Here is a 24,200-nt window from a genome sequence, read left to right on the forward strand (position 1 = left end):
GCATCTGCGCTTAAATGTTTCAATTGATTTGGTTGATTGAATTGAGAAAGAAAGTTTGTTAAACAGGGTGCTTGCTTTATACGAGAATTACCTTTTTGAATTCAGAATTCATGTATGGGATGTCAAGAAGAGAATTCATTGAATAGCGGATACAGTAGTTGAAAGTGGGATAATCGATAAGTTATTTTAAATATGTTGGGGGCCATATGACATTTATAATTTTTAAAAACTAACAAACAGTAGTGATATATTAATCTTTGTTCGACCCATTGCCAATTTAAAGTTGTAAGAAGCGTACATTGTGGTGTGTTGTAATCCTTATTTAAAATCAATGCAAAATAAAGGTTTACAAGAGTTTTGTGGGGGTATTAGGCGTTTTATACAACGAATACATCCAAAAGAACGAGATATTTTAGTACTTATATATTTCATATGTTCAGACCACGTCACTTGTGATTCAAGTAAAACTCCTACTTATTTTATTGTTTCGACATACTGTAAGTTATTACCATTTAATTTAATTGAGAGACAATTGTTCTCCACCTTGATCCAAAGGACAGCACCATAGTTTTCTGAGGGTGTATATACATCTTAGTTATCAAACCACTTACATATTCAATCAAAGTCATTCTGTAAATTTTCTTGAACTTCAGAAAAATTATTAGAATTATTAAAAATGACAGTATCGTCAGCATAGAGTGATATCTTGGAATTATTATGAAACTTTAAATTATTGATATTATTAATATACAGACAAAAAATCAAGGGGCCAAGAATTGACCCTTGTGGCACCCCAGATTTAACAGTTAAATACTCACTACAATGATTGTTTATATCAACACAATGTTGTCTACCAATTAAGTAAGATTTAAACCATCCATACAGCTTGTTACTTATGCCATAGAAAAATTAGTTTATCAAGTATTATTTTATGTGGAATAACGTCAAACGATTTCCTAAGATCGTAAAATATAGTTCCAGTAATCTGATCCGAATTCATATTATCAAGAAGGTAATCAGTAATTTTGGTAAGACATGTAATTGTGGAATGAGGTGGTCTAAATCAAGACTGACGTTCTGATAATAAATTATTTTGGTTAAGGTAAGAATACATTTGTTTATGTATGGCTTTCTCTAGAATTTTTGACAAAGGGTAGTATTGAAATGGGTCTGAAATTATCAACACTAAACCTACCTCCCTTGTGTATCGGAGTGCTTTTTGCAACCTTGAAATTAAATGGAAATCATGAAATTTTTAATGATTGATTAAATTTTTGCAATGATATCTGCAGATAATTTGAGTAACTTGGGATGTAGATCGTCCATTCCTATAGCTTTTTTACAATCAATATTACGTAGTTCATTTCTAACAAATTCTGATTTGATTTCTTGAAATTCGAAAGAACAATCGGTTTGAAATCAAGTTTGTAAATAATTGAAATTGCTAGGACATGAAACAGTTTGTAGATTTGAACTCAAATTACTCAGTTTCATTTAATAAACTTGCCACCTTTACTTTGTCAGTTATTATTTCATCATCAATTAAGATTGTGTTATTTACCTCCTTTTGCCTTGAAGGCAAGAGTCTTTTCAAAACCTTCAAATTTTTGCTCAAATCATTTCTGCATTCGGAGAACTCGTTTTGGTAATACTCTTTTCTAAGATTGTTGTTTAGGTTATTTGCTTTGTTTCTATAATACTTGAACTTTTCACAGCAACAATCACACTTCGTCTTTTTTATACCTTTTCTTATAGTAATCACGGTCACGTGCCAACGTAATATATTCATCTGTAATCCAAGGCACCCCATTTCGTTTTCTTCTGACAGAAATAAAAGGTGCATGTTTATCACTTAATATTGTAAACCCAGATTTGATATGAGACCACATTTTATCAACTTCAACATTTTCTTCATTAAAGTCAGCCCAATTTTGATTTCTCAAGTCCTCTTAAAATTTGCTTTCGTTAAAGTTTCGAAAAGATCAAAATTTACATATTTTTGAATGAAGCATTGGGTTTTTGCCTTTTACGACAAGAAATATTAAACAGTGGTCACTAAAAAAACCAATGGACATTACACTTGGCTTCAAGTTAGCAATAGAATTTGAGGTATTAAGTATTAAATCAATGAGTGTACTACTATGAGGTGTAACTCTTGTAGGCTCATTGATTAACTAATTAAGCTGGCAAATACGACAAATATCCTTAATATTTTTAGACAATGTATTATCATTTCTCATATTACAGTTGAAATCACCCAGCAAAACGATACTATTTGACAATAACATTACTTTGAAGGATGGTAAAAATGAACCTGGGCAGGAGGGTTTCCTGTATAAAATAAAATACCAACAAAAATGTTAGTTTATACATTGCATATAGTAGAGTCATTAATGGAAAGAACTTCAGGAGAAGCAGGATTTTTTCATAAAAGTAACCTGCAGGGTAAAACACTTTAAAGGATTGAGTGACATATTGTTTGATTGTGACCAGAATTGCACAGAGTTAAGTATGGGTTGTTATTGTGAAACGTCTGTTGATTTACGACATTGTACTAGAGATAAATCATTTTTAAATTGACATATTTGAAGTAATTTATAGGAATATTTTCACATAAATCATTAACCATAATTGAAAAAAGCACTCAACTATCCCTTAAACTGCAGGTTTTATTGGCATTTTGAATTACGAAAGTGAAACATCGTGGGGCAGCCAATATTACATATTCCTTTTTTGTTAGCAAAAGAAAAATTGATGTTTATATCAACACTTCCTCCAACATAGACCGCAATCATTTAGTATTTCAAGAGGTAGGAAAATTAATTTCAAGTGAATGAAAAGAAGTGAAACAGAATACAAGGTCAGATATAGCCCTAACACTATTGAACAGCTTCTCTTTGGGTTGATCGTTAACTTTTTGATATATTTACATATACTCATTTGGGCTTGATTTGGTTCAGTCATCAATATCTGGAGACTGGACAATCTTGGATATGAATATTCTCATTTAAAGAAAGTGAGATATTCAAAATCTTGAACGGTACGTCATCTGCAGTAGGGGCCCCAAAGATATTACAGTCTTTCTACGGTACGTAATCTTGTGCAAATCACTCGTTCACAGAAACATACTGGACATAAGGTTAAAAAAACAGGAATATTTCACTGTTGTGAAGGGAGCGGAAGAGATATTTTGGTTAGTGAGACTTTCCAAATCTCCAAGGGAATTTCTTCTGCAGCAGTGACATCCAAGAGATCACAATGTTCAAGTCAAGGATGACTTGTTCTACCTCAAGGATTCCTCTCTACTTGTGGATTGCATGTGTTTTATCCTTGTTTTCTGGAGCATTGCCTGGGAATGACATAGCGGGCAAGGATGGAAACTGGAGCTCTGTCTCCCCGAGTGGATGCCTGCTTACGAATACCAGCCTCGGTACTACAGCTATCTGTACTAACCTGGGTCTTCGGTCCGTTCCACAAGATCTTCCAAGCAACACAACAGTACTTGATCTCTCTACCAATGGGATAGTAACCCTGTACAATGAGTCTTTCTCCTATCTCCCAGACATCATCACACTTGCACTCCGAAGAAATCAACTCTCAGTGATAGAAGACGGTGCCTTTGCGCATTTGGGTAATCTCAAACAATTAATCCTAGAGAGAAACCGCCTAATGTCTCTTCCAGCAGGTTTACTTAGTTCAAATAGACTTCTCTCAGTGTTCCTTCTTGGTAGCAACAAGTTGAATTCTATTCCGACAGATGCTTTGCCGTGGTCTGATAAAATCAATTTGTTTGATCTGACCAACAATAACATCTCCTTCATAAAACCCTCAGACTTCACACCCCTTCAGAACTGTTCATCGATACGACTACTTCTCGGAACCAATGCACTAAAAAGTCTTCCGTTAAATGCATTCTCAGCTCTGAAGAAAGTCAACAAGTTGACTCTTTCAAAGAATACCTTTCAGGAATTTCATATCTCTTCTATTCTAGCAAACAATGAAATCGATGCACTGGATTTGTCAGCATGCAAAATACATCATATAATTCCACTGAACCTTACTCATAGCCAACTTGATGGTTCCCCCAAAATATATATCATGAATCTCAAATATAACTTGGTGAGCTCCTTCCCAGATTTTGTGTTTTGGGGTTTGAATCAGACAAGTATTTTGATACTTCAGCAGAATCACATAAATATTTTATCAAACAGGACTTTTTGTGGATTAGACCAGCTGATTGAATTAGATCTATCCGATAATCTCTTAACATCCTTACCCCTAGGCATGTTTTCCTGCAATAACATGTTAAAGCGATTAATGCTTGTTGGAAATAGGATTGCAAGCTGGTCCATTGGTATATTATCTAATCTAACCTCTTTAAATCACCTAGACCTGGCTCATAACAATATCAAGGATATTGAGAGAAGCACCACCATAACATTTCCTTCCATAGCATATCTGGATCTTTCTTTCAACAAATTCACAAATATCAAGAAGTATTTTTTATGGGGTTTCACTAATCTTAAAATACTCAACATGTCTCACAATGAAATTCAAAATTACTATTCTGCACATGCCTTCGTGAATCTGAAGAATCTCAAAGAGCTATACCTCACCAATGAACCTCAACTACTCATTCATGGAGCTTTTCGTTACATGGACGCTCTTTGCACATTAGATTTATCAGTTGCAGAGGCGGTTATTCGTTCGAAACTCCAATTTACAAATACTACATCTCTCGTGAAACTGGCTATGCGTGCAAATGGTTTGATGAGCGCAGATTTATTTGATACCATGACCTCCAAATCACTCTTTTTGGGACTTAGATCGTTGGTCAGGCTTGACTTAAGAGGGAACCATCTAGATATGTTGGCACCAGGAACTTTCAACCCTCTGAAGAGACTTGAAATACTGCTCCTCTCTCAGTCATCCATCAAAGTCCTAATTCCCAGTGTATTTGACAGTTTGACTTCTCTCACAAGATTGGAACTTTGTGACAATGAGATCTCAGCAATTCCTGGAGACTTACTTCAAAGTCAGCCCAGGCTTGGATTCTTTTACTTAACTAATAACAAACTTGATTCGATTCCCAAGACCCTATTCAATAGAACCCCATCTCTGCACCACCTGTTCATGGAACGCAACAGAATCACCACAATAGAACCCAGAACAGTGTTTCCAAACAGGACAATAAGAATAGACGCATCAGGAAACCCTTTCTCCTGTACATGCGACTTGAGTTGGTTTGTGGAGTGGCTACATTCAGGCAATGTCGAACTCATCCATCCTGATGACACACTTTGCTCACTATCTTCCATCAAAGACATGGTGCAATCGCCAATCCTTTCATTTCATCCTGATCAATACTGTGGCATTAATATCCTCATCACCACAGGTGTGTCCCTCTCTGCTGTTCTAGTAGCCATCCTGTGCTTGGTGGCATATCGGAAACGTTGGTGGCTCAACTACAAGCTCTTCCTCCTAAAACTAGCCATATTTGGCTACGAGGAAATCAACCAAGACTTTGATGCCGAGGACTACGAGTACCAGCTCAACCTGATGTACGATGAGGATGACCAGGAATGGGTGGACCAGATCATGAAGCCAGTTCTGCAGGAGAGGTTTACACATCTCCAGAAAGTGGCCTTTGGCGATGACAACCTCAACATCGAGATGTTCTACATCCCAGCTCTCCACTACGTCGTTGAGAACAGCTTCAAGACTGTCCTCTTAATAAGCAACAACTCTGTGGATGAGGCCTGGTTTATGACCAAGCTACGCATAGCCCTAGAGCACCTCAATGACACCAGACTGGACAAGGTCATACTGATTTTCCTTGAGGACATCGATGATGATGACCTTCCGTACCTGGTCCGGTTGTTCATGAGTAAGAACAAACCCTACATGCTGTGGACAGAGGATGAAGATGGCCAGGAACTCTTCTGGGCCCAGTTTGAAAAGAGCATGAGAGCCAACAGGGTGATCAATAGTGTTATTCCTGTTTGACCCGACCGTTACCATTCACAACAAGGCAAACTAATTGTCAACCAACAAACATTATGAACCTCCAAAACAATATCGGCAAATTTGCTTACCGGCAAAGGGCTGAGAACAACATACCGGTATGTAACAATCAAAATATGTGCCTATCTTAAAATCGACATTCGCAGTTAATTCCCTTGTCCTTTAAGTGTATTGAAGTCCAAGGTATTTTGTCCCTTACGTAACCCATAACATCAACATTTGCAGTACATCAGATGATTCTATCAAGGTGATTCCCCCTACTTCAGCTTGGATCAGACCAAAAAAGAAGGAAAATTGCACTTGCGATGTGACTTTTTTGTTTATTGCTTTGCTGCTGCCCATTTTTATCAAACGGCTGGCATCAATAATGTCTACTTTCTTGTGATTCCCAGCACCTATAGTCATAGTAGGAATTAAGTGTATTTAGTATGCTTTTATAAAGACTTTTTCTATATATTTTTTTTTAAACTACAGAGAAAGTTAAAAAAAAAAAAATAGGTACAAGCCCTGGAAAAGAGGAATGATTGACAGCTATACATGTTAAATGTACATATTTAAAATGTTATATGGATAGTGAAAAATGTAAATTAATGTAAATCAAAGCTGCTGCAATTTGTAACTGTACATATTTTGTTTGTTTGTTAAGGCTTTAATGTACAGTTAACAGTTAAATTAATCCATACCCCTTGTAAATTTAATGTTTTTTGTTTTAGTTTTTGTAACTTAAGAATGAAAGATGGACTGGTTGAATTAGGGCATTTGAGGATACTTTTAGATACAAGCTTTGGTAAATCAGATTATCAAGTAACATAATTTGGGCCAAATCAATTTTCACACACTTGAAAAATCACAGCAATTAAAGCATATGAATAATTTAGTTGTTCACTGTACATATATTATTCATTCTCTGTATCTTGTCAAATTTACATTTCTCTCCTTTTTCGGGATGTGAAATAAACTATGAATCATGAATTATGAATGTTTTAACAACTGAAGAGATTTTTGATAACCTTTTTGAATTTGGAGAATAAATGCGTTACTAAATACATGTATTTTTAATTTTACAACTACTACATGTAATAAAGGAGGCATAATAGTGATACACAGAATGTAGATGAAAATTGTAAATATATACATATTTTAACGATATAAGAGTTGTTTTTTTAATTTTGTAGCATCAGTGTCTTACCAAGTATGTTTAAATTGGTCATAATAATGCCTACAACTGTACTAGGTAGTGGAAATGTAATACATTGCATTTCTAGACTACATTATGGAAAGTAAAGAATGTATATGTAGATTGCTGCAATTAGATATTTCCTAAAGTTTTCACTTCCTTTAAGTACTATTACTTGTATACCTATATCTGAATGTATACCTGGGCTTCGTTGCATAAAACTTACCATCGATGGTTACTTAGCCTTCAATGGCAACTACCATGCTAACAGGGCTTAACAGCCAATCAAAATCAAGGTTTTCATGGTAGTTACCATTGATGTCACAGTTACCGTCAATGGTAAGTTTTTGTGCAACGGGGTCCAGATCCAAATTCATACCCTATACTCTAGGCTCAGTTTGTTAATTTTGTTAATTGATTTCAATACGCTTGATATGACATATCGTCTGTTGAAAGCTGAGAGGATGTTGGGTCTGTGTAATGAATATGAATTAACGCCCTTCTGTCTCTCAACAGTCGATACACCGTACTATCATTCACAACTCCATTCTGAATCTATGTAATGTTGGTGACCTGTGTTTTCTTTTCTATCAATTATCATTATCAATTTTATCATAAATTACTCAATTTATAGACAAACCTAACCTAATTACTTCAGATGTTAAATACAATTATTATGAAATGTTGTACTTATGAGCTAACATTAAAAGATTGTAGCACATTGTTGTTTGTATATTTATGTATCAGATTCTATTTTTTTTAAAACTTTTTGTACATTATTTCTACCATTGTTAACACTCTGTTTGTGATTTTATTTGTATTTGAAATTGTACCCCAAGTTTTGGTTGCAATTAAGGAATAATTAATTCTTTGAAAAAATTATTATTGTGCAAATCTTAACAAAGGAAGAGCTGTCTAAGTATTTTTGAATATGTAGAATGAATGTGTTATAATTAAATATCATTCTTAATTTCTATAGATGATTAGCAAATGCCTTTATCGATTTTACTGGTTTTTTCACTCAGTTGATATTTCTTATGGTGGCTGTATGCTCCAGTGAATCCCATTTGTAACAGTTACGCTAACCCTAAATCTTTGGCGAAATAAATCCTGTAGCAAATGTTCAGGTCACCTCTCACGGCATCTGAATCTTGACCCACTTGAGTACTTTGGCAAGGTCAATAATCATCTAGAGGTTGACCAATATGAGCAGGTCTTTAACAAATCCTTTCCAACTCATTTTTTCAATGTATGTGTGTATATATTCTGATCGACTCATTTGCTCCACGTTTAATGAGGATAACATATAAGCGTGTAATAAGATAAGAAAGTACTATTTGGTACACTTCATTAGAATTTTAAATCTATAATCAATACATTCCTGAAAAACTTGATGTTACATTTGCATCATTACTCGTGTAAAATGTAATTATTATCGGATTGGTTTATATCAATATCAATAAATTGGATCGAAGCACAATTTGTGTATGGTTCCTTACTTCCATATCATACAATATCTATATCATGATTGCACGGTGATAGAGCTCTTCCGTCGTGTTTAGAGAACGAAAGCTATTATGGCCGAGAACGGTCATGAAAATCAACAAGACGTAGAAAATTCTGGTTCGCGCATGCGCAGATTGATTTTTCGCTCGCGTTACAGTTGTCTTTGCCTTCCGTAGTGTTTGCGAAAGTGCTTCACTTTGTAATCTGGGACATTAATTTAAGAAAACAAAATCAGATTAAAGGCTCTATCATGATAACCATCAGTTTTGTGGTAAATTGAGGTCTTTGACCAAAATTCCAATTTCATCTCGTTACGATGATGCATACAAAGCTCAAATTCTGTTTACTGTTTAATTAAATGATTCATTAAAAATTATGTTAACCAAAGTACTGCAACACATGGTACATACAAAAAATGGGGTGAACATAAATAAAAATTGAGAAAATATTTTTGATATAATTTTCCGTGCAAGAATGATCCAGATTTTTTTGTAATTTCTTTCACTATGCGTTATAAATTTTTTTAAAAAATGAATATGGTCTGCATCATTCCTTGGGAAAACACTCTCACCACACACATTTTCAGATTTCGTTTACAATCACCCCAAAAATTCTATTCACTCCATTTTATGGACTAATCTGTGATTTCAATGTACAGTGACCCTTGGCCTTTAACCTTTGAACCACCTTTTCATATTCATATGGTTGTAAGAATAGAGAAGCATATCATTCTCTAACCTGGTTGTAGACATTGAGCATAATGTGAGATGATCACCGCCTGGAGTGAAGAAGTTCACCCTAGCGTTGTCGGCGTGGACTATCTTGTCTTTAGGTCGGTAGAAGACGGCAATCGTTGACCAACAGCACAGTGGCGATGCTAAGTATCTCTTCGGAACACTTGTACCTGAATAAATTACATGTATTAACGGCGGGCCGGGTAGGGGGGGGGGGGCTGAGAAACAATTAAGGAGAGAGAGAGCTTGACAAAAATAGACAAAATATGAATGCTCTTTTCATCCACTTTCTTTTTCTTTCTTCTCAGTCTAAAAATAAGTAGCTAGGCCGGCAGCCAATGAAGTGATAAAGTGCTTCAAAATCCTAATTAGAAGTGTTTTTTACCTGGACCTTTTAAGTTCCAGGCATCATCAGTGGTTACACCATTAACACGCTTCTCCTCCACTTACACACACACTCATGTCCAGTGGTGGATTGGGGGAGGAGGAGGGAGTACAACCACCCCAAGTACATACCCCCTCTCTACACGAACACACATACACACACACACGTACATACACAACCTCCAAAGTGGGAATTTGGATTTTATACAGGGAAGTGAGATATCACCAACTAGCATAATTTTAAACTAATACTATTTGTATCGAAAAAAATGTAAAAGCTATATTAAGAGTGTTATTTAAAAAAAAATTGTAATGGGAAAATGCAATAAATAAAAAAAATAGACGCATCACATTGGATATGGGGATATAGGGATACACAAATATCAAAAGAAATGACTCCACATTCTATTCGCAAAATCACTATTGATGTACCCACAGTTCCCCCCACATCCAATGTACCAAGTCGTCAGCAATTAAATACATAGTCGTGTCCCCACATTCAATCTACCAAGTCACTACCTATCGGATGCAATACAAACACGATCACTGTGCCATGTCCCCATATCCAATTTACCAAGACATCAGCTATCAAATTAAATACAAACACATTCAATATGCCATGTCCCCACATCACAATGTATCAAGTCATCAGCTATCAAAAGCAACACAAAGACATTCAATATGCCATGTCCCCACATTCAATGTACCAACTCATCACATATGAAATGCAATCAAAACACAATCAATGTGCCATGTCCCCACATCCAATGTAGCAAGTCATCAGCTATTAAATGCAATACAAATACATTCAATATGCCATGTCACCACATCCAATGCATCAAGTCATCAGCTGTATCAAATACAATACACATTCAAGAAGTCATGTCCCCACATCCAATGTATCAAGTCATCAGCTATTAAATGCAATTATACAAACAGATTCAATATGCCATGTCTCCGCATCCAATGTATCAAATGCAATAGAAACACAGTCACTATGCAATGTCCCCACATCACATATACCAAGTCATCAGCTATCAAATACAATACACATTCAAGATATCACGTCCCCACATCCAATGTATCACGTCATCAGCTATCACATGCAATAAAAACACATTGATGTGCCATGTCCCACATCCAATCTACAAAGTCATCAGCTATCAAATGCAATACAAAGATATTCAATATGCCATGTCCCCACATTCAATGTACCAAGTCATCACATATGAAATGCAATAAAAACACATCCAATGTATCAAATTATCAGCTATTAAATTCAAATACAAACACAATCAATGTGCAATGCCCCCACATCCAATGTTCATAGTCATGAGCTATCAAATGCAATACAAACACAATCAATGTGACATGTCCCCACATCCAATGTATTAAAGACAAATAGAAAGAAAGAGGGAAAGTAAGAAAGACCTGCCAGTGTCACAAAATAATGAGGTATCAAAATATGCTCATCTGACCGTGATTAAATACCTAGGGCCCTAAGGGGGGGGGGGCGGGATGCTCATCTGACGGTAATTTATTGCCTAAAACCCCTTAGCTTACAGGGGCTCTGCCAGCTAGACCCCACACCAATTGGTGACCTGCCAGTACGTGTCACAAATAAGGTATCAAAATTTGCTCATCTGACCATAATTAAATGCCTGAAAAACGTTCAGCGGGGCCTGCATGTAAGAGTGGGGTGATGAAGATTTGTTTGGTCTGCCCCCCTCCCAAAACGTTTTTGCTCATTACACCACTGCTGGTCACCATTAGGTACCAATATTCGGCTCGCATAATTTCAAATTTGGGCCCCCCCCCCCCTAAGAAATCCTGAATCTGCGCCTGCATGTATTGTGCCATTCAAGTCATCATAATTTGCAGTGTACATGTATTTTGAAGAAAAAAATAAAAATTAGAAAAATATATTCAAATATGACAAAATGAATAGAATATAGTTTTAAATAGTTTTATTTCATTTATATAACGGTACATGAATTTACATATGAATTGCAATGCCTGGTCCACTTAAGTCTGAAGTAATTAAACCTTACAAGACCAACTGGCTTTTTCAATAATATTGAATGCACAGGTATCAAATGAATATAACTGAAAAGGTTGGGAGTTGTCACAGAATCTGGTATAAATTCAATCACTATTCGCCAGGGTCTTGTTGACTGTACTGGACTCAAGGGGCACGTTTGAGATGAGCTTCTAGTAACCGAGCCAACTGTCTTATGCATATTTTCCGTCATATCTATCCTCCGTGCCAATTTTTAAAGCTTACATACAAGGTAATTCTTCAAGAACTGGGATTAATGATGTCCTGATGTTTGTTGGAGTTTGAGTTTTCTTGCAACCTTACCAAAAGGTGACAGGCATCTTTGGACAGCCTCTAGTTACCTTGGAGACTGTCCCAAGCATCTTCTCTGACACATGTATCTTCTATACCGACTGTTATCCATCACGTAGACACTAGTCATTCTAGAACTGGGAATAATTCCCTGGTGGAAAAGGTTAGATCAGCTTCGGATTACCAAGGCATGTTCCCTACCACTCTTCATCACGGTAGAGTTGTCGGTCCAGAACTGGAAAAACTATCCTGTTATTTATTCAGATTGTCTTACTATGGTGATACACACTATCATTAAGTTTGAAGTTTAAATCTCCAGTGGTTCTTGAGATATTATGATATGGTGATACATACTATCATTAAGTTTGAAGTGAAAATTCTCCAGTGGTTCTTGAGATATCGCGATAACAATCTCAATGTATGGAATTTCATAAGTTGACCTCTGTGACCCTTGACCTTTGACCTACGTGCTCCAAAATCTAATCAGATCGTCTTCCTATGGTGATACATACTATCCTTAAGTTTGAAGTTTTTACATCTCCAGTGGTTCTTGAGATATCATGATAACAATCTCAATGTATGGAATTTCATAAGTTGACCTCTATGACCCTTGACCTTTGACCTACGTGCTCCAAAATGTAATCAGATTGTTTTCCTATAGTGATACACACTATCACTAAGTTTGAAGTTTAAATCTCCAGTGGTTCTTGAGATATCATGATAACAATCTCAATGTATGGAATTTCATAAGTTGACCTCTGTGACCCTTGACCTTTGACATACGTGCTCCAAAATCTAATCAGATCGTCTTCCTATGGTGATACATACTATCCTTAAGTTTGAAGTTTAAATCTCAAATGGTTCTTGAGATATCGCGCTAACAAACTCAATACAAGGAATTTCATAAGTTGACCTCTGTGACCTGTGACCTTTGACCTACGTACTCCAAAATCTAATCAGATCGTCTTCCTATGGTGATAAATACTATTCCCGAGTCTTAAGTTTAAATCTTAAATGGTTCTTGAGATATTGTGATAACGGTCAAACGGGACGGACGTACGGACGGACGTACGGACGGACAACCCGAAAACATGATGGTGGCGGAGGCATAAAAAGAACTAATACATCTTGGATAAGTGACGGCCAGCAGTAGATGCAGGAATGCACCTTAAATGAGCTTCCTGTCACCTAGGCAACCATCACTAGCCTATCACCTTCGATACAATGTGAAACTGCTTTGACAGTCCTTCACAAAGGTATTCTTACCAATTGAGGGACAGCACACATCGCTCGTAATGATCCTCAGATGACGAGACAAAGGTGTATTTCTCTCTAGATTTTGTCCCACTTTTTGTTCTAAAGGAAGGTCCAGCTTTACAAGTTGAGGGCCAGCACTCATTACTCACAATTGATCATCAAACGATGCTTGATTGCAAGCTAAGGAAGTGCCACATTCTCTCCTTATCTGGAATCAAAGATGTTCTTTTGCTTGTTCTAAGTGATGTTTAGCTCATTTCTACCACAGGATGGCCAACAACATTTACTCATAATTGAAGATCATGACTGACAGTAAGAGACAATACAGATAAATTCTCTCCAGATCTGCAATAAGAGATGTCTTTGTTTTCAGTGAGGTCTAATGAATCCGAATTGTGTGATGCTCGGCACTCATCAATCAAAAATTGATTTTCAAAAGACGCTTGACAGAAAGAGACCATACAAAGATGTATACTCGCTATATCTGGAATAGGAGATATCTTTTTGCTTAATCTAAGTGGGGTCTAGCGGATCTGAAATGGGTGATGGCAGGTACCCCCATACATACACAATTGATCCTTAGATGATCCTTGACTCAAAGAGTGACAAGAGAAAGGCACATAACTGGAATAAGTCTGTCCTTTAGTTTGTTCTAAGTGAGTCCCATCTCAACGATACCAGATGATGGCCGGCACTCATCCCCATATCTAGTCCTCCAATGATACCAGTCTTCTGTAACTCCGATCAGCTACCGGCTGACTTGCCGACACCCTTAGGCATCTTCTTGCTTGATGCATCCTCCAGTTCCTTGGCCTTGTAGTAGTGTGGAGCAGCCTCTAGCAACCAACCGTTCTCTATCTCTATCACCTACATCGTGGAAAATGAGGGTAGGATTAGAAAATGTATGTTATATAGATGCTGACTAAAGGATGCTGACTAAAGGAATTAAATGTTTAATTCAGTTATGTTTCCATCAACATATACAAGATCAGGTGCTCCTGCAAAAAGCGCAACCATCTTAATTCATCTCTAGTAAATACTTTGTCTTTTGCAAATTTCTATTGTACTTAATGCATATTTCAGACTTAATCATTTTATTAACATACATGTTACTTTATGTTCTTGGCACCTCTACTGAATTTCCAATAGTCTTGGGAAAGGCCCAAGGATAAGAATTCCACATTCCTTTTTTGTTCACCCAGAAACCTTCAGGACTGAGGAGGCACAGCAGGAATGAAAATAGAAGAACAAAATAATAATTAAAATTGTTATACCTGTCTCATGAACTCCTTGGTTGTAAAGACAAGTTCATGATAGATGAGCCATCTTGGTTGTTCTTCAAACAGACCGCTATTGGGATGAACCATGACTGTCTGTTGGTGCTTGACTGTCTTGTAGTTACCTCCCTTACTGAAGCGTGCAGTATGGTAGAAGAAACCAGCGGTTACAGCCTGGAATATTCGTTCAAAGATAGGGAAGATAATTATTACTATTGCATTCAATAGGAATGTTATCATCATTACCACCATTACTATCACTATGAACATGACGGACATGTAAATATGTGTAGAACATGTGAATATGCATGTGACATGCATGTGCATGTGCATGTTCTACACATTTTTACATAATAGCAGTGAAGGGATGTTCCTTTGTCTACCACAGCAATTGTTGAGGGTAGAATGAGGAACTGTATATTTTGTCCTCTTTCTTTGTCCGTCATATTCATAGTGCATCTTCATCATTATCATCGTCATCATCACTTTCATGATCAATATTACTATCATTACCACCAGCACCTTTAACATCACCACCATCATCATCATAATCCTCCTCCTCATCATCATCATCAAAGCATCTTCATCATACACATTATTATCACCATTATCATCACCATCTGCATTGTCACAATAAATCAGACTAGTACGTTTCATTGCATCTTCTAATTTTCCTTGGAGGGGAGGGGGGGGGGACAAATTACAACTATTGATATAAGAACGTCTCTTTATCCTACCTTTCTAATAACAACACTATCCATACCACAGCTCACAATCTCCATCTCAACTCTCTCCATGAGTCCCTGGAGCTGATCACGAACATCCCGCGCCCGTCTCATCGATCGATGCTGGATGAAGTTCTCAAAGCACCATTGAGTTGAGAAACCAGTCTCTACCCACTGTCCAATGAGAAAAACAATAATTAATTAATTAACCAGTAATAATTATAATAATGATTATGATAAAGATGATGATAACAAAGATGATGATAATAATAATATTTTTAATAATGATAATCATAATGATAGCGCCTTTTCCAGAGGATACAAGGCATTGTGCCTTTAATAGTCAATCAATATATTAAGGAGAATTGTAGAGGTATGATTTGAAAGGAAAGGATGTTTTTTTAAGAAAGTCAAGGGGAAGTACTATTTCTTAGAATTGCAGGGAGTTTATTTCATAGGCATGTGGCAATGGATTGAAAAGAATTGAAGCCAGCCTGTTTTCAGGATTTGGGAATGAGAAGGGAAGGAGCCATTGTAGATCGCAGTTAATATGATGTTCTCTGCTGCTAAAAGAGGGAGGAAAAGGGGTTGAGATAGCTTTAAAAGTTTGAACAAGTATCCGATATTGAATTCGGTCAGTAATTTTGAAGCCGGTGTAGTTCAACAATGCGGTAGTTATGGCACCATCACGGTTTTGACAGATTAATCACTCTAAACCCAGGTGAGGTACATGAGTACCCGTAGAAAGAAATGTGGTGTATGCTTTAGTGCCTTATCGTTGTAGGTCAACCTAAGATTAATCAATCTAATTTCAGGATATCAATGGAGAGTAAGTATAATGAAGCTGAATTCTGAGTTAAATACAAATATTTTTACTCTACAATATCTGCATTAAACAAAATTAATTTACGCTATATGATTCAACTTTTGGAGACAAAGTATCAAAAAAAATGCATAACTTGTTACTCATTCTGCCACTCTGTATCAACCCAAAACAGCTGTACAATTAAATTCTTGTTAACTACGGGAATTCCCAAAATTTATGTGATTCCTGACTTGAATATGTCATGTAAATTCAGCAGCTTCTCCTAGCACATGAATATTAGTGGATAATGTTAATTGCAGTTGTTAATGGCAGCCATTATTACATATTCCTCTACGGCTAATAAAAGTGAAAATAAATATTTATAAGTACACTTTCTCTAACATAGACCACAATCATTTTGTATCTTAAGAGGTAGGATAATTAATTTCAGTGAAACAAAATTGCTGCAAAGCTATCACTGTGAACACCATTAATGAGCTTCATTCTGCCACTATGTATAAAACAAAAACAGCTTTCTACGGGAATTCCCAAATTTGATGCGATTCCTGACTTGAGTAAATCATGTAAATTCAGCAGTTTCTCCTAGCACATGAATTTGCTTCTGATAAATGTTAACTGCAGTTGTTAATGGCTTAAGCATTTTGGATTACAAAAGTGAAATATCATGGGGCAGCCTTTATTACATATTCCTTTTTTGTTAACAAAACTAAAAATAGATGTTTATATCAACACTTCCTCCAACAGAGACCACAATCATCTTGTATTTCAAGAGGTAGAAAAATTAATTTCAAGTGGATGAAATGAAGTGAAACAGGAAACGAGGTCAGATATAGCCCTTACGACTTTTTTGATATATTTACATTCTCATTTTGGCTTGATTTGGTTCAGTCATCACTATCTGAATACTAGACAATCTGGGAGATGAATATTCTCATTTCAAGAAAGTGAGATATTCAAAATCTTGAAGGGTACGTCATCTGCAGTAGGGGCCCCAAAGATATTACAGTCTTTCTACGGTATATAATCTTGTGCAAATCACTCATTCACAGAAACATACTGGCTATCAGGTTAAACATTGACAGGAATATTTCACTGTTGTGAAAGGAGCAGAAGAGATATTTTGGTTAGTTGAATTTAAACATCTCCAAGGGAATTTCTTCTGCAGTAGTGACACCCAAGAGATCAATATGTTCAAATCAAGGATGACTTGCACGATCTCAAGGATTCCTCTCTACTGGTGGATTGCATGTGTTTTATCCTTGCTATCTGGAGCATTGCCTGGGAACGACATAGCGGGCAAGGACGGAAATTGGAGCTCTGTCTCCCCCAGTGGCTGCCAGCTCACGACTACCAGCCTCGGTACCAGAGCTATCTGTACTCGCCTGGGTCTTCGGTCTGTTCCTCAAGATCTTCCAAGCAACACAACACTTCTTGATCTCTCCATCAACCTGATTACAACCCTTTACGACGAGTCTTTCACCTATCTTCCAGACATCATCACACTTGCACTCCGAAGAAATCAACTCTCGGTGATAGAAGAAGGTGCCTTTGGGCATTTGGGTAATCTCAAACAATTAATCCTAGAGAGAAACCGCCTAATGTCTCTTCCAGCAGGTTTACTTAGTTCAAATAGACTTCTTTCGGTGCTCCTTCTTGGAAGAAACAAGTTGAGTTCTATTCCGACAAATGCTTTGCCGTTGTCTGATAATATCAATTTGTTTGATCTGACCAACAATAACATCTCCTTCATAAAACCCTCAGACTTCACACCCCTTCAAAACTGTCCATCGATACGACTATATCTCAGCAACAATGCATTAACAAATCTTCCATCGAATGCTTTCTCAGCTTTGAATAAAGTCAACAAGTTGACTCTTTCAAAGAATACTTTTCAGGAATTTCATATCTCTTCTATTCTAGCAAACAATGAAATTGATTCACTGGTTTTGGTAGCATGCAAAATACATCAGATAATTCCACTGAACCAAACTCATAGCAATCTGGACGGTTCTCCCAAGATAAATGTCATAGATCTCCAATTTAACATGCTGAGCTCCTTCCAAGATTTTGTGTTTTGGGGTTTGAATCAGACAAGTATTTTATTACTTCAATACAATCGCATAAATGTTTTACAAAACTGGACTTTTTGTGGATTAGACCAGCTGGTTGAATTAGATCTATCCTATAATCGCTTACTATTCTTACCCTTAGACATGTTCTCCTGCAATAAAATGTTACAGCGAGTGATGCTTGTTGGAAATAAAATTGCAAGCTTGTCCATTGGTATATTATCTAATCTGTCCTCTCTAAACCACCTAGACCTAGCTCGTAACAATATCATTGACATTGAGAAAAGCACCACCATAACATTTCCTTTCCTAGAATATCTGGATCTTTCTTTCAACAGAATCACAGAGATCAAGAAGTATCTTCTATGGGGTTTCCCTAATCTCAAAATACTAAACATGTCTCACAATGAAATACAAGATACCTATTCTCAAAATGCCTTCATGAAACTGAAGAACCTCAAAGAGTTATACCTCACCAGTGAACTTCACGAAGACATCAATGGAGCTTTCCGTTACCTGGATACTCTTTGCATATTAGATTTATCATTTGCAGAGATGACAATTAATTCAAAACCCCAATTTACAAATACTACATCTCTTGTGAAACTGGTTATGCGTGAAAACCGATTGACGAGCACAGATTTATTTAATAATATGACCTCTAAATCACTCTTTTTGGGACTTAGATCGTTGGTAAGGCTGGACTTAAGCGGGAATTATCTAGATATGTTAGCACCAGGAACTTTCAACCCTCTGAAGAGACTTGAAATACTGCTCCTCTCTCATTCTTCTATCAAAGTCCTAATTCCCAGTGTTTTTCACAGTTTGACTTCTCTCACAAAATTGGATCTTCGTGACAATGAGATCTCAGCACTTCCTGGAGACTTATTTCAAAGTCAGTCCAGGCTTGTGGTCTTCTACATAACCAATAACAGACTTGATTCGATTCCAAAGACTCTATTCAATAGATCCCAATCTCTGCACCACCTGTTCATGCAGCGCAACAGAATCACCACAATAGAACCTGGAACAATATTTCCTACAAACAGGACAACAAGAATAGACGCATCAGGAAACCCTTTCTCCTGTACATGCGACTTGAGTTGGTTTGTTGAGTGGCTACGTTCAGGCAATGTCGAGCTCATCCATCCTGACGACACACTTTGCTCACTCTCTTCCATCAAAGACATGGTGCAATCGCCAATCCTTTCATTCCATCCTGATCAATACTGTGGCATTAATATTCTCATCATCACAGGTGTGTCCTTCTCCGTTGTTCTGGTGGCCATCCTGTGCTTGGTGGCATATCGAAAACGTTGGTGGCTCAACTACAAGCTCTTCCTCCTAAAACTAGCCATCTTTGGCTACGAGGAAATCAACCAAGACTTTGATGCCCAGGACTACGAGTACCAGCTCAACCTGATGTACGATGAGGATGACCAGGAATGGGTGGACCAGATCATCAAGCCAGTCCTGCAGGAGAGGTTTCCACATCTCCAGAAAGTGGCCTTCGGCGATAACAACCTCAACATCGAGATGTACTACATCCCAGCTCTCCACTACGTCGTTGAGAACAGCTTCAAGACTGTCCTCTTAATAAGCAACAACTCTGTGGATGAAGCCTGGTTTCTGACCAAGCTACGCATAGCCCTAGAGCACCTCAATGACACCAGATTGGACAAGGTAATACTGATTTTCCTTGAGGACATCCAGGATGATGATCTCCCGTACCTGGTCCGGTTGTTCATGAGTAAGAACAAACCCTACATGCTGTGGACAGAGGATGAAGATGGCCAGGAACTCTTCTGGGCTCAGTTTGCAAAGAGCATGAGAGCCAACAGGGTGATCAATAGTGTTATTCCTGTTTAACCCAACCATTACCATTCACAACAAGGCAAACTAATTGTCATCCAACAAACATTAAAAACCTCCAAAACAATATCGGCAAATTTGCTTACCGGCAAAGGGCTGAGAACTACATACCCGTATGTAACAATCAAAATATGTGCCTCTATTAAAATCAACATTCGCAGTTCCCTTGTCCTTTATGTGTATTGAAGTCCAAGGTATTTTGTCCCTTACGTCACCCACAACATCAACATTTGCATTACATCAGATGATTCTATCAAGGTGATACCCCTACTACAGCTTGGATCAGACCAGATAACAAGGAAAGTTGCACTTGCAATGTGACTTTTTTTCCTTCTTTTCTGCTGCCCATTTTTATTAAACGGCTGGCATTAACTATGTCTACTTTCTTATAATTCCCAGCACCTATAGTCATAGTAGGAATTAAGTGTATTTAGTATGTTTTTATAAAGACCTTTTCTATATTTATTTTTTAAAAACTACATAGAGAGTTTTTTGAAAAACAAGCACTGGAAAAGAGGGATGATTGACAGCTATATATACATGTCATATGGATAGTGAAAAAATGTAAATTAATGTAAATTAAAGCTGTAAAAATGTAAATTAAAGCTGCTGCAATTTGTAACTGTACATATTTTGTTGTTTGTTAAGCCTTTAATGTACAGTTAACAGTTAAATTAATCCATACCCCTTGTAAATTTAATGTTTTTTGTTTTTGTTTTTGTAACTCAAGAATGAAAGTGGACTGGTTAAATTAGGGCATTTGAGGATACTTTTAGATATAAGCTTGATAAATCAGATTATCAAGTAACATAATTTGGGCCAAATTAATTTCCTCACACTTGAAAAATCACAGCAATTAAAGCATATGAATAATTTAGTTGTTCACTGTACATATATTATTCATTCTCTGTATCTTGTCAAATTTACATTTCTGTCCTTTTCGGGATGTGAAATAAACTATGAATCATGAATTATTAATGTTTTAACAACTGAAGAGATTTTTGATAACCTTTTTGAATTTGGAGAATGAATGCGTTACTAAATACATGTATTTTTAATTTTACAACTACTACATGTAATAAAGGAGGCATAATAGTGATACACAGAATGTAGATGAAAATTGTAAATATATACATATTTTAACGATATAAGAGTTGTTTTTTAAATTTTGTAGCATCAATGTCTTACCAAGTATGTTTAAATTTGTCATAATAATGCCTACAACTGTACTAGGTAGTGGAAATGTAATACAGTGCATTTCTAGACTACATTATGGAAAGTAAAGAATGTATATGTAGATTGCTGCAATTAGATATTTCCTAAAGTTTTCACTTCCTTTAAGTACTATTACTTGTATACCAGGTGGTGTTTCACAAAATTCTTAAGTTGAACATATCTCTAAGTTGGACTTAACAATTATGAAAAGTCGTTAGCAACTTTGAAAATATTTTGTAAAAGTAATTTTAAAAGGCATAAAATGTTGATTCAATTAATTCATATTTTCTATTATCATGGGAGATTTCATGTTCTTGATGTGGAGTTTATGAAAAGTCTATAAAAGTTGAATTTTTGATTTTGAATATATTTTATTTTAAGGCTACAAATGGCTCTCCATAATTCTCAAGTCCAACTTAAAGTTTGACTGACTCCTTAGTCTAGGCTCACTTTGTTTTATTTTTCAATTTGATTTCAATACGCTTGATATGACATATCGTCTGTTGAGAGGATGGATGATGTTGGGTCTGTGTAATGAATATGAGTTAATGCCCTTCTGTCTCTCAACAGTTGAAACGCCGTACTATCATTCACAACTCCATTCTGAATCTATGTTATGTTGGTGACCTGTGATTTCTTTTCTATCCATTATCATTATCAATTTTATTATAAATTACTCAATTTATAGACAAAACTAACTTAATTACTTCAGATTTTATATTCAATTATTATGAAATGTAGAACTCATGAGCTAACATTAATTTATGTGATAATGTGTCATGAAATTATTGTAGCACTTTGTTGTTTGTATATTTATGTATCAAATTATACAGGTTTTGTAAAAACTTTTGTACATTATTTCTACTATTGTTATTTATATTATTGTGATTTTATTTGTATTTGAAATTGTACCACATGTTTTGGTTGCAATTAAGGAATACACTGTCGCTCCTATAGGTGGAATATTTTGGTTTTACCCGAATTTATGGAATTATTTTAAAAATAATTTTAAAATAATAGATCTAGATAATAGTATACATTCTCAGATTTTATTGAATGATAATTTGCAAATGTGTGTTTTGCGTGACTGCTAAAGCATGTGTATGCTACTATGCTTATCAAATAGGGGACCTACGCCCTTAAGTCATAAATGACAGTAATGAGGATTAATGCCCCATAAAAGGGCACTTAAATAGCACATCGACACGGTTTTGATCCCGGGGCCTCACAGTTACGAGGCCCTTGCTTTGTCACTGAACCATGACTGTACGCGGCGGGGGCTAGGGTAGGGGGCAGTTTCCGTAATTAAAAAAAACACAGAAAATGCAATAAATTTTCAATAATTTAGTGCATTTTACCCCGGTCCCCAACATAAACAAATCACACATTTGCAAATTATCATTCAATAAAATCTGAGAATGTATACTTTTATCTAGATCTATTATTTTTTTAATTATTTTTAAAATAATTCCATAAATTGGGGTAAAACCAAATTATTCCACCTATATGAGCGACAGTGTAATTAGTTCTAAAAAAAATATTAATACTGTGTATATTTCAACAATAGATGAGCCGTTTAGTATTTGTTAATGTGTAGAATAAATGTGTTATAGTTAAATATCATTCTTAATTTCTTAATATCTTAATTTCTTAATAGATGATAAGCAAATGCTTTTATTTCTTTAACTGGTTATATCATTCAGGTGATATTTCTTATGGTGGCTGTATGATACATGCTCCAGTGAATCCCATTTGTAACAGTTACGCTAACCCTAAATCTTTGGCAAAATAAAATCTTTGGCAAAATAAATCCTGTAGCAAATGGTCAGGTCACCTCTTACGGAACCCGATGACCTTGTGAACCTTGACCCACCTGAGTACTTTGGCAAGGTCAATAATCATCTAGAGGTTGCCCAATATGAGCAGGTCTTTGAAAAATCCTTTCCAATTCATTTTTTTCTTCAATGTATGTGTGTATATATTCTGATCGACACATTTGCTCGACGTTTAATGGGGAAAACATATATTAGCGTGTACTAAGATAAGAAAGAAGTATTTGGTACACTTCATTAGAATTTTAAATCTACAATCAATTCATTACCGAAAAACTTGATGTCACATTTGCATCATTACTCATGTAAAATGTAATTATTATCAGATTAGTTTATATCAATGTCAATAAATTGGATCGAAGCACAATTTATGTATGGTTTCTTACTTCCATATCATACGATATCTATATCATGATTGCACGGTGATACAGCTGTTCCGTCATGTTTAGGGAACGAACGCTATTATGGCCGAGAACGGTCATGAAAATCAACAAGACGTAGAAAATTCTGGTTCGCGCATGCGCAGATTAATTTGTTTCGCTCGCGTTACCGTTGTCTTTACATTCCGTCATGTTTGCGAAAGTGCTTCACTTTGTAATCTCGGACATTAATTTAAGAAAACAAAATCAGATTAAACGCTCTATCATGATAACCATCAGTTTTGTGGTAATTCGAGATCTTTGACCAAAAATCCAATTTCATCTCCTTACGATAATGCATACAAGGCTCAAATTCTGTTTACTGTTAAATTAAATGATTCATTAAAAATTATGTTAACCAAAGTACTGCAACACATGGTAAATACAAAAAATGGGGTGAACATAAATAAAAATTGAGAAAGTATTTTTGATATAACTTTCCGTGCAAGAATGATCCATATTTTGTTGTAATTTCTTTCATTCATTATAAATTTTAAAAAAATGAATATGGTCTGCATCATTCCTTGGGAAAA

At 36.0% G+C, this 24,200-nt stretch overlaps 3 protein-coding genes across 4 annotated transcripts in view; 1 reads left to right on the top strand and 2 right to left on the bottom strand.

The window, feature by feature from the left end:
- LOC115919037 (pre-mRNA-splicing factor ATP-dependent RNA helicase DHX16-like) overlaps window positions 1-9,602 on the bottom strand; it is a 50,021-nt gene extending 40,419 nt beyond the window's left edge. The window contains exon 1 of one of the 2 annotated variants that reach the window (XM_030997601.1): window positions 9,446-9,602. In XM_030997601.1, coding sequence (XP_030853461.1) covers window positions 9,446-9,466 — 21 coding nt within the window. In that variant the 5' untranslated portion in view covers window positions 9,467-9,602. The remainder of the gene's footprint in view (window positions 1-9,445) is intronic. The other variant, XM_030997600.1, reaches the window with a different exon arrangement.
- Window positions 9,603-13,291: 3,689 nt separating this feature from the next.
- Window positions 13,292-16,656, bottom strand: LOC105442575 (pre-mRNA-splicing factor ATP-dependent RNA helicase DHX16). Its single transcript, XM_030997243.1, has 4 exons — window positions 16,642-16,656; window positions 15,447-15,608; window positions 14,707-14,883; window positions 13,292-14,299 (listed from the first exon to the last, which is right to left on the bottom strand). Exons 1-4 carry the CDS (start codon window positions 16,654-16,656, stop codon window positions 14,177-14,179), a joined length of 477 nt encoding a protein of 158 aa, XP_030853103.1. The 3' UTR covers window positions 13,292-14,176.
- Window positions 16,657-17,462: 806 nt separating this feature from the next.
- On the top strand, window positions 17,463-20,198 carry LOC115929084 (platelet glycoprotein V-like). The gene is made up of 3 exons (XM_030997244.1): window positions 17,463-18,042; window positions 18,580-18,685; window positions 19,016-20,198. The coding sequence occupies exons 1-3, from the start codon at window positions 17,463-17,465 to the stop codon at window positions 20,196-20,198; spliced, it is 1,869 nt and encodes a 622-aa protein (XP_030853104.1).
- Window positions 20,199-24,200: the final 4,002 nt, after the last annotated feature.

Source organism: Strongylocentrotus purpuratus, unplaced genomic scaffold (genome assembly GCF_000002235.5).
Source record: "Strongylocentrotus purpuratus isolate Spur 01 unplaced genomic scaffold, Spur_5.0 spur5_scaffold_4, whole genome shotgun sequence".
NCBI classification, from domain to species: Eukaryota; Metazoa; Echinodermata; class Echinoidea; order Camarodonta; family Strongylocentrotidae; genus Strongylocentrotus; species Strongylocentrotus purpuratus.

Excerpts from the sequence above, each read along its gene's own strand:
- LOC105442575 (XM_030997243.1), bottom strand. Across the intron at positions 14,884-15,446 it reads ATAGTGTTGTTATTAGAAAG|GCTGTAACCGCTGGTTTCTT; the intron begins GTAGGATAAAGA and ends CGAATATTCCAG. Across the intron at positions 14,300-14,706 it reads CCAAGGAGTTCATGAGACAG|GTGATAGAGATAGAGAACGG; the intron begins GTATAACAATTT and ends TCCACGATGTAG.
- LOC115929084 (XM_030997244.1), top strand. The coding sequence starts at position 17,463 with ATGACTTGCACGATCTCAAGGATTCCTCTCTACTGGTGGATTGCATGT. Across the intron at positions 18,043-18,579 it reads CTTCACACCCCTTCAAAACT|ACCTAGCTCGTAACAATATC; the intron begins GTCCATCGATAC and ends TAAACCACCTAG. Across the intron at positions 18,686-19,015 it reads AGAATCACAGAGATCAAGAA|ATCGTTGGTAAGGCTGGACT; the intron begins GTATCTTCTATG and ends TTTGGGACTTAG.